The sequence below is a fragment of the Propithecus coquereli genome, unplaced genomic scaffold (assembly GCF_000956105.1).
Source record: "Propithecus coquereli isolate 6110/MARCELLA unplaced genomic scaffold, Pcoq_1.0 Scaffold7, whole genome shotgun sequence".
NCBI lineage: Eukaryota > Metazoa > Chordata > Mammalia > Primates > Indriidae > Propithecus > Propithecus coquereli.
In genome coordinates this window covers 6,179,045-6,189,782 of record NW_012153062.1, presented here as the reverse complement: position 1 = coordinate 6,189,782, position 10,738 = coordinate 6,179,045, and the positions used below count along the sequence as shown (strand labels likewise).

At 34.6% G+C, this 10,738-nt stretch overlaps 1 protein-coding gene across 3 annotated transcripts in view; it reads right to left on the bottom strand.

The window, feature by feature from the left end:
• Positions 1-10,738, bottom strand: part of TMED5 (transmembrane emp24 protein transport domain containing 5) — a 29,721-nt gene that overhangs the window by 7,234 nt on the left and 11,749 nt on the right. Inside the window, exons 2-4 of one of the 3 annotated variants that reach the window (XM_012661155.1) lie at positions 7,353-7,450; positions 6,278-6,415; positions 158-341 (exon numbers count right to left, since the gene is read on the bottom strand). In XM_012661155.1, coding sequence (XP_012516609.1) covers positions 158-341; positions 6,278-6,415; positions 7,353-7,450 — 420 coding nt within the window. The remainder of the gene's footprint in view (positions 1-157; positions 342-6,277; positions 6,416-7,352; positions 7,451-10,738) is intronic. The other 2 variants (XM_012661156.1, XM_012661157.1) reach the window with 2 other exon arrangements.

The following is a 10,738-nucleotide window of genomic DNA, read 5'->3' as shown; positions in this document are numbered from 1 at the left end:
TGAAATGATGTACAAGTATTTATGGCAAAAATAGGAAAATGCTAGAAACAGGTTTTCCTGGATAACACAGATAAAATGCTTCATTCAGTGCCTATCACCATACTAAAGCCTCTGGATGTTAATAATTTTTATTATTTTATTAAAAGACCATACTGACCAGTATGTCTTCCAGTTTCATATCCAACATATCTGTGCCAGTAATATATTTCTTCCAATCTTCTTGTTCTTGTGCCTGTTCTCCCATATTATCCAGGATTAATTCAAAGAAAATCACTTTCTCAGAAATGGTGCTGAATGTATTGTCAAAGCAGAACATGTAGTCACCAACTTCAGTTTCTACACTGTGTTAAAAAAAATACATGTCTTTAGTTATCTTCACTTTTATTTGGGATCAAAGGAAAAACAACTAAAGGTAAAAAAGAAGTAACATGGTTTCTAATTGGACAGCTTACCTATAAATTTCCTTTGTATTGAAAGAAAACTTATAATTTCTTGGGAAAGAGGTAACCTGGGAATACATACATTTAAGTACTTGCAACTTAGACATGCTTGGCATTTACTCAGTAGTAAATTATGGTAAATGACCTAATTTTTGGAAAAGGATAGGATTAAAAACCTAGATACATGATAACCCATAATAAACTTTAATATTTATACACTATTAAAAGTAGTTTTATTGTGAGTTTGATTCATATGCAAAAGCTACCAATCTACCCTTCAATTGAGATTAATCTGTAAATTGAGTTTTGTTTTGTTTTTAAAAGCAATGATGGACTGTCCTAACTGTTTTCTTCCAGGCCTCCTACTGAGTAAGTATATTTTTGTCATACAGTGTACAAAGTTAGAGATGAAGTCTGTGGCCAGCAGAACTTACTCTCAGGGCTTTTCCTTTATTGAATAAATGCCATTCACATCTCAACTGAACTTATTAGGGTTTTGGTCTCATTACTTTCACATTCAAGATAATTGGCCTGGGCAGAGTTAATTTAGTGAAGTGGTTTTCTAATGACTTTTTGTGGAGAGAAACTTTAAGAAGCAAAATATTTCACAGGCTAATGACATTTACTACTGCTGTCTTCAAACAACAAACACCATTTCCTTGAATGAACAGCAAAAGTAGTTTACATTTTTATGTGTCTGTTGTTCTTATTCCATTAATTATTTCACAAGAGACTACTGCTAACACTTCAAAAAACTGGTTAAAAGCCAACTCAAAGTCAGGCATAGTGGTGCATGCCTATAGTCCCAGCTACTTGGGAGGTTGGTGGATTGCTTGGAGCCTAGGAGTTTAAGACCAGCCTGGGCAATACAGCAAGACCCTGTCTCAAAAAGAGAAAAAAAGCAACAACAAAAAAACCGAACTTAAACACTCCTGTAAGTCTATGTAAATCTACTGAGTTTATAAAATTATCCTGTGAGAACTACTGATTCAGATGACAGATACATATATGGTTTTTTATTCAGTCACAGAGCAGTTAATAAATTACAAAGGGCCTTTTATAAAAATTCAGTATACCTAATGTGCACACATTAAATGAATTAATCTTGTCCTACAAAAGTCAGTTTTCTCTATTCTAATGATATTTCTAATAAAGGTTTTGATATGTCTAGCAATGTTTTCTATTTACTTAGATGAACTTCTAAGTAAATGCACCTTTCCAGCTGCATTTTAAACTGCTTATCACCTGATTCTATTCCATTTCTTAAAGGTGGCTTCAGTTAGAATTGCAGTGGGGATTTGGAGTTAGAGCTGCTCTGGATTAAGGTTTCTTATCCTTTGTGGTCCAGCATTAGGTTCTGTTGTAGCCCTCTAATATCCCGAATTTCTTCATCTTTATTAAACTGGACATTAACTTGTACTTCCTTTTGTCTTAAAATATCTCGTCTATACTTCCCTTTGGTTGACATGCAGCATTATGCAATCATGCTTGACAAATAAGCAGGACCCAAGCTATACTTCTCATATTAAGATCTTCAATGAAACTCTATTTGGAAACAGATCCATGTGGAAACCTGTCAGTTTTGAGGTAAGTGTCATAAATCAAAGGATGCTCAGAGCTTACTGCAACTTAAAGGCCTAAAACTGAGCCAACTTTCTTCCTTATAATTTTCCAGATTATGCCCTCAGTGCTACCTTGTATGTGAGAGGGTGAGATGGGAGGAGGTTCAAGAAACCAGGAAGGGAGTGTAAAATGTTGAATTAAAAGAAAGGCAGGTATGTATACATGGGCCAGGCTACTAAAAACTGGGGAGGGGAACAAAGGGATGACATGGGGATAGGGGCCGACATCACAAAAACAAATCTTCCTTAAACATGTGCCATTCTTAAATGTGCTGCCAATGCCACATACTCACTTCAGCAAAGAAAACCTGAATTGTTCTTTTGCTCTAACCTAAGATCATTGTTTTCTTTTTGGGCGTGCCCTCTTAGACTCACTACATCTATCAAGACTCTATCCATTTGAAAATTTTCAGACTCTACTGTTTTGCTTTTCTCTAATCACTGGTATTTTCCACCAATTCACTTTTGTCTATGTAATGACTACTGACGTGCCTTGCCACGTTTTTTTAAAGTTCACACTAGAAAAACACAGTTCAAACTGTGTTTTAGTCTGTTGTGACTATTCATGGAAGGTTGATATAAATGATTTTGAAGTTTTCTTATTGCCAGTGCACTGGATCACTTAAATCTTTAGGACGCTTGTATTATTTTCTATAGCCTTCTGAATACATCATGTGATTCTGATCTTTTAAGCCAATTTTCATCTTTTTTGCCATTTCCAACTTATTATTTTTGTTTAATCATAAGCAAAATACTCAGCAATGTGAATGGATTTTAACATGTATACTACAAATAGTAATAGCCAATACTTGTATACCTGTTCATAATTTACACTCTGCTTTCACATATTTTCTCTCTCTTAATCTTTACCATCACATTTAGAAGTAGGCATAATTAACCTTTTCAAGGTTAAGTTAAATGAGGTTCAAATAGGTTAAGATACTTGCCTATGATCATGCAGCCTGTTATGGACATAGATGAAGCTTGGTTTTCTGACTCTCAAGTTAATTGATCTTTCTACAATATGGCTCAGAGCCTGTCTGCATTCTTTGTAATCCCTTCAATTACGTCAAACCTTTTTCTTTCGAGGATGTTTTAACCTTTGGACATAGCCTGAGCAAACTCTGGTGAAGACAGTGGAGAGCAATTTTAAAAGGAAAAAACTGTGGGTGCACTGGCTCAGGCCTGTAATTCCAGCAACTCAGCAGGCTGAAGCAGGAGGATCTCTTGAGGCCAGGCATTTGAGACCAGCCTGGGCAACATAGCAAGACCCTCTCTATAAAAAAATTAGCCAGGCGTGGTGGTGCACGCCTATAGTCTCAACTACTTGGGAGGCTGTGGCAGGAGGATTGCTTGAGCCCGGGAGTTTGAGGCTGCAGAAGCTGCAGTGAGCTATGATTGTGCCACCGCACTCTGGCCTGGGCAACAGAGCCAGACTCCCATCTCAAAAAATAAAAATATAAAAATAAGAAAAAAATTTTTTTAAAAAGGAAAAAAACAAAACAAAGTAATACAACCCAAATGTGGGGCATTTCCTGAGGAAAATTTTACATCGTATTCTGATTAACATATTCACTGTTACAGTTAACTATATAACCAGTAAACATGACTATTCTGAAGGACAGCATTCACTTAGACCATGCATTCTCAAGGGGGGTGATATTGCTCAGAAAGGGGCAAAATATTCTTAGATAATAATGGTCTGTGGCTCTCCAAAGCTTAATCCTACCTGACAAAATCTTATTCCCTAGAATTCAGTTTTCTCTCATTGGGGTATCTCACAAGCAGCATGAATTCATGGAAGATACACAAAATTTATGTAAGAACAATGCTAGAAAACTACGGTGAATAGACAGCTGTGATTAGAAGACTTCTGATTGATCGACTGCTTGATCTTGAAGTCATATTGCAAGAGGTGGCTGGCAACATGCCTAGTGACTGCTGTTGGCTCCCTTATGTTTGATCCTCAATGTTTATGTTTGATCCTCAATGCTTTTTTTAAGAATTAAATAAAACTAGCTTATGTTTTATTATTTAATTCTACAAGGGTAATTTAGCCTGTCATAAGTTATGCCAAGTGCTGGAAAAAAATTTCAATATCTGAATGACTAGTACCTATTTAAAATTAGTTTCCCATATCAAGCAAAAGTTAAAAGTTAATTTCATTAAAAATAATTTTTAAGAAGTTAATATAATTTTTCAACCATTTTATTAATACTTTTGCTGAAAAAATGTTTTGAATGATTTTTAATTACATTGCTATTATGTATTTATATAAATTGCTACTTTGCATATATAATTGATATATTACTAATATAAGCAAAGAAACTGCATTAAGTTATTTAGAAAATAGTTATAAAGTTAAATTTAATTTTAATAGCTTTCTAATTTTTAACTTAATTTTAGTCTTAATTTTATTTAACTCAACTATATTTAGTCATTTTTAACCCTGCATTGAATAAAAAGAGGAAGCTTTGTACCTATTCTTTTTATGTATAAAGCACAGATAAACATACAGTACATAACACATATGCAGTATATCCATGGTATTAAAATTCCATAGGGGAATGACTAAGAAAAAGAATGTCTACAAAGGCTCCAAGAGGGGGAAGAGAGTAAAATAAAAAATGGTTGAGAAATACTGCCTCAGATGTATGAGCTTCAGCATATGTACAACAAACAAAGATGCCTTAATTCTTTACAGTCATTCCTATATTAATCTCTTTCTACTAATAAATCTGTGTTGACTGCTTTTGGTAGAAAGGAGTTTTATTACTACAAATGATACAAAATATTATTCAAAGAAAAATGCATAAAAGCAAATTTTCCTTTTAAGTAGAATAAAAAGCATACATAAATAGTTCAAAATGTGTAAGTTCTGGTAGGTAATATTAATCCAATAGTCTAGCAAAATGCATTTATATGTAACTCCTCATTCCAGGTAGTGCTAGACAAATAGATATTACTTAAGCTGTTTAGTTGTCTGTTTGGAGATGTTTTTACTAATCCTGACTACTGGAAGGATAATACCTGTTTTGAAGATTTACTTAAGAAAAACCAGTGTCATACTGAGATTTTAGTTGCCTTTACAAAACTAATATAGCTAAAGTTTTGTTTAAATCTAATTTTTAGAAAGTAGATTTGTAAATTTGGTATAGTTAATAAGACTGAGTTGGATTGCCTGGGTTTAGATCCTAGCTTTGCTGTTCACTACCTGTGTAACCTTCAGCAATTTACTTAAGTGTTCCATGCCTCAATTTCCTCATCAGTAAAATGGTAATAATATTATGTACGTCAAAGGATTGTGATCACGCAAAGTGCTTAGAACACTGGCCTGGCACATCAAAAGAACACAATAAATGTGAACTATTATAAACTCAATTCTTTTCTCCCAATAGTTTAACAAGAGATGATTCTATGCAAGAAAGCAGTAAGATATCTTTTTTCTTAACAGTTAATTTTAATTTATCTCTATAAGGGATTAGATAATTAAGGAGAAATAAAAATTGATAGAAATTTTGTACATTTTTTATATTCTGAAATTTAAAGATAAATTACATTTTTAGTTCTTGTTCATTCACTTACCAAAGAGAAAATATAGATAATTCCAAGTATATTAATCTAAACTGATTTTTAAAATTACTATTTCTCTTATTTATTAATAGTTAATGCAAGTATTTTTCTGAGCTCTGCATAGGTAAAATATTATTTAAAAAAGCATTTTTTTTTTTTTTTGAGACAGAGTCTCACTCTCTTGCCTGGGGCGAGTGCCGTGGCGTCAGCCTAGCTCACAGCAACCTCAAACTCCTGGGCTCAAGCAATCCTACTGTCTCAGCCTCCCGAGTAGCTGGGACCACAGGCACGCGCCACCATGCCCGGCTAATTTTTTCTACATATATATTTTTAGCTGTCCAATTAATTTCTTTCCATTTTTTTTTTTTGGTAGAGACGGGGTCTCGCTCTTGCTCAGGCTGGTCTTGAACTCCTGAGCTCAGAACGATCCGCCCGCCTCGGCCTCCCAGAGTGCTAGGATTACAGGCGTGAGCCACCGCGCCCGGCCCTAAAAAAGCATTTTCAATGAATATCTTAAGAATATGGTTGAGACATTTTTTCCTTCATTCACTCATATATATATTCATTGTTTACCGAGTACCAATTACGTGCCAGGCATTTAGTTAACAAAGACCAATAATTTTAATAATAGCTAGTACTTACAATAGTGCTATGTGCCAGGGATGTTCTAAGCATCGTATGGTAGAAGGCAAGAGTTTTGGTCCATCCTGTCTCCCTGCAGGCTTATTTAACTTCTCTGAGCCTCCTTGTCTGTAAAATGGTAGTCCAGAATCAAAGAATCTATATCATAGTGGGTTGGAAAGATTAATTTAGAAGCATATAACATGCCAACCCTTGTTTATGGCAAATATTAGATACTCTGTTCTTCCTCTTCCTGTAAACTCATAGTTTAGTTTAACATAATATTGACTAAAAAAATGCTATAGTAAAATAATTGAATGGAGAAGGGAAATGCACCCGTGAGATATGAAAAGAAGAAAGTGAGATGTCAGAAAAGCATATGTGGTCTTCTGTCAAACTCTGAACTCAAAGAGTTATAACAAGTATTTTCTTTCTATATAGTTTCCCATGGTCAGATCTTTTACTTTCAGATAATAACCTTTACTTTTTAGATAATTACCTTCCAATTATCTGAAAAGAGTGAGGTCTGAGTAATGAAAACCAATTTATACGCGGACACATATATGCACACAGATATACTGTACTATTCTTTTGAGAAATAAAACTATGTACAAAGATGGTATAGCCAGCAACTCAAGAAACTTTAAGACACGTACCTGGAACAGTAACTTTTTTTTTTTTTTTTTTGAGACAGGGCCTTGCTCTGTCCCCCAAGCTGGAGTGCAGGGGTGCAATCATAGCTCACTGCAGCCTCGAGCTCTAGAACAGTAGCTTTTAGTTAAAATGGAAAGCCTGTGCTAGCCAGAAAGGCAGGTTTAAGATGCCACAACAGAGTGAATGCAATACCTAGGGAATACTAATCTATTAACTAAAGCAAAGAAAAAAATTTAGTCATGATCAGAACAAAATGCCTAAACAAAAAGGTTAATGGATGAAGTTTTAGTTTATAAGATGGCCCATTATTGTGGACTGTTTAAAATCATAAGGAATTATCTAATGCTGACACTTAGTATTGAATGTGCTAAATTTCCCTCCCTTAAAGATGACCCACTGGTATTATTCAGCCAAAGGAACTCAACTAAAAGAGATTACTTACGTGTGAACTCCATCTGATTTTCTCTGTTCAAAAACTAAGGTTTTGCCTTCTGGAGAGGCAAGATGGAAATCAATATCTAATCCTGCTCCATCTAAAACCTGTAGAAGATCACACAAGAGAAAAACATATTACAAATTCTGAAAATAGAAAATTATATAAAGTAGATCATATGATGTGAAGATTTTCTTTCTAAACCTAGAGGAATAAGAAAGCCAGCAGAGTCATTAGGGCTAGAAAGGAGCTGAAAGTTCATCTAGTTCAATTCTGTTCATTTTTGGAACTTGTCCCTTCCTTACCTATTTCTCTTGCCATCACCTAAATTTAGACTTATGAATGTTATGGAAATAAATCTTCCCAAAACAATGCCTTCATTGAGAAGCCCCATAGAGTTGACAGAAACATAGAGTTCAGGTTCAAATGTTGGGCCTTTCTACTTAAAACTTAGGTCATTTAGGACATTCTCTATAACTTTTTTGAGTTTTTTCCTCTTTAATAAAAGAATAATTAACTACTTCTTAGCCTGGAATTGAAGACCTCCATGATCTGACTCCAAGTGACTTCTTTTTTTTTTTTTTTGAGACAGGGTCTTGCTCTGTTGCCCCAGGTAGAGTGCAGTGAAGTCATCATTGCTCACTGCAACCTCAAACTCCTGGGCTCAAGGGATCCTCCTGCCTCAGCCTCCCAAGCAGCTAGGACTACAGGGATGTGCCACCATGCCTGGCTAATTTTTCTGTTTTTTGTAGAGATGGGGTCTTGCTCTTGCTTAGGCTGGTCTTCAACTCCTGACCTCAAGCAATCCTCCTGCTCTGGCCTCCCAAAGTGCTAGGACTACAGGTGTGAGCCACCGTGCCCTGCCTGTAAGCAACTTCTTTAACACATTCTTCTACTGCTCCCCAATATGAACTGTGTATTCCGAGCAGGTCAGTTCATTTACTGGCCAATGAATATGATCTGTTCCTTTACAATCCAAAAATCTCCTTTCTACTTAAAACTTAGGTAATTTAGGACATTCTTTATATGAAGATGATGATAGCAGCTAACAATAATAGTTTATGCCACAAACTGTTTCAAATGCTTTATATGGATTAATTTATTATTTATAACAATTCTATTGTTTCTTTCTTTTTTTTCACTACCCCTGCCCGCCCCCTACTTATAACAGTTCTAAGGTTCTATTATTCTCATTTAGTAAAAAAGCAAAACAAAAACCAAAAACTGAGTCATAGAGAAGTCATCTTTCCAAAGTAATATAGCAAATAAATGGCATGATCAAAATTTGAACTCAGTAATCTCCCTCCAGAGTAATTTTTAATAAGTATGCTATGTTGTCTCTAGTGCTGTTCCATTCTCCTGAATAGTTTTTCATCAAACTGTACCCATTCTTCAAGAGTCAGCTTAAGTCCTTTGAAATGTCCTCTGAATCCTCCTACTGAGTTCTCTCATATTCTCCCTTGTACTCCTATAGAATGCATGCCTATCCTCTGTTTGGCACTTAATCATACATTATCTGGAACCTTATTTTTAGAATTCACTTAGCACAAACTTGTAAGGTGCCTTTATGGACACCTATGCGGAACATCCAATGCAGATGATATGATGGGTGAAAATTTTATACCCTGCTCATTATGTTTATAATTCTAAGGGTATTGGTCCTAACAATGGTATTACCAATATTTTGATTTTTTTGTCACGGATGCAAATATTTAATACATACATATTTTCATCATCCTTATACAAATTAAAGTGTCTTAGTTTTTCCCTGTAGATCTGCGTCTGCTCATCTCTCTTCCTGTCTTCCTCTTTTTCATTTCTCTCCCACTTTTTCTCTTCTGTATTTATAGTGTTTGTTAAAATGCAACAAAATATTTATTTGGAACACTATAGTACAGCCTATTAAAGGAAGCTCTATACCCAATGGTTACTCTTTTTCTTAAATAGCACTCCATTTTATCTTTCTTGGCAGCTTTAATGTAATGATATAAAAGATCACCTACTACTGTACTCTTATTGATCAACAAAACTGGTTGCAAATGGCTGGCTAAATATACACAATTCTTTTTCTCCTTTAAATTTCTGGAAGATATTCCACTGAGCAAAGGGTATATCTAGCTACTAATATTTGTCAATCTCAAAATCCTCAATTAGACTAGAGAAACACCAAATATTTACTGAAATTGATACCTTCTTTTTCATACTATTGATTTTCCTCAGAGGATCAAATTCTGAAAAAATAGTTAATATAAAGAAACAGACTTAAAATATATATCCTCAGAGAAATTCAAGAATGTAACATCCATAAAAAACAAAGGTGCAAATATGAAAAAGTTCTTAGAGAAACCAAAAACGTGATTGCCAAAATAAAACCTTAACAGATCGAATGATAGCAGAATGAACAAGGATGGAGACTAAGAATCAGAGAATTAGAAGGAGCAAAGATTCTCAGAACAAGGTAAAAAATTATAGATGAAAAAAACAGTATGAGAGAAATGGGTTAGAGCCTTCATGGACAGAGCTAAAGATTTCTAATATCCATCTAATAAACATCTCGAAAGAAGAGAACACAGAGAAGGGAAAGGATGAAATCATTTATAAGATAAGTATCTCAGAAGGAGAGAACTTAGAGAAGGGAAAGGATGAAATCATTAAAGATGAGAAGAAAAATTCTGATTTCAAAAGATAAAAACCTTTAGACTGAGAGGATCTAATAAATGTGAAGCAGGATAAATGAAAAAGACTCAAAAATCCTACAGACTTTTCCAAAGGATTTAAAAAGAACCTAGAAACTTCCAAAGTGAAATAGCAGAAGTAGTAGAGAACTGCAAAACAACAAGAATTGCGATTGGCATCAGAACTCTTACATGTAACAGTAGATGCAAAAAAAAAATAGAAATAAAAAAAATAATGGAGCCACATCATCAATGTTCCCAGGTTAAAAAAAAAATTGTATTTACTGAAGTGATAGCAAATATAAAGCCATTTGCCTGGTGCGGTGGCACACACCTATAGTCCCAACTACTTGGGAGGCTGAGGCAGGAGGATCACCTGAGGCCAGGAGTTCAAGGCTATAATATGCCTGTGAATAGCCACTGCACTCCAACCTGGGCAACATAGTGAGGCCCAATCTCTTAAAATATTTAATAAATAAAGCTATTTTCAGATAGCCAAGGACTCAAAACATTCTAAAAGAATTACTCAAGGATATCCTCCAAAAAACATATCCATTAAATCAGAAAAGAAGCAATATAATAAAGCTAAGAAAAGATTTCAGTAAAACAAAGTTAAAAATCAATTATTGGTGTGGCTGGTCAGGCTTAATGAAAATATTAAAAATTATTTTTAAAAATATAGAAACTTTGAGACAGGGCCTTGCTCTGTCCCCCAAGCTG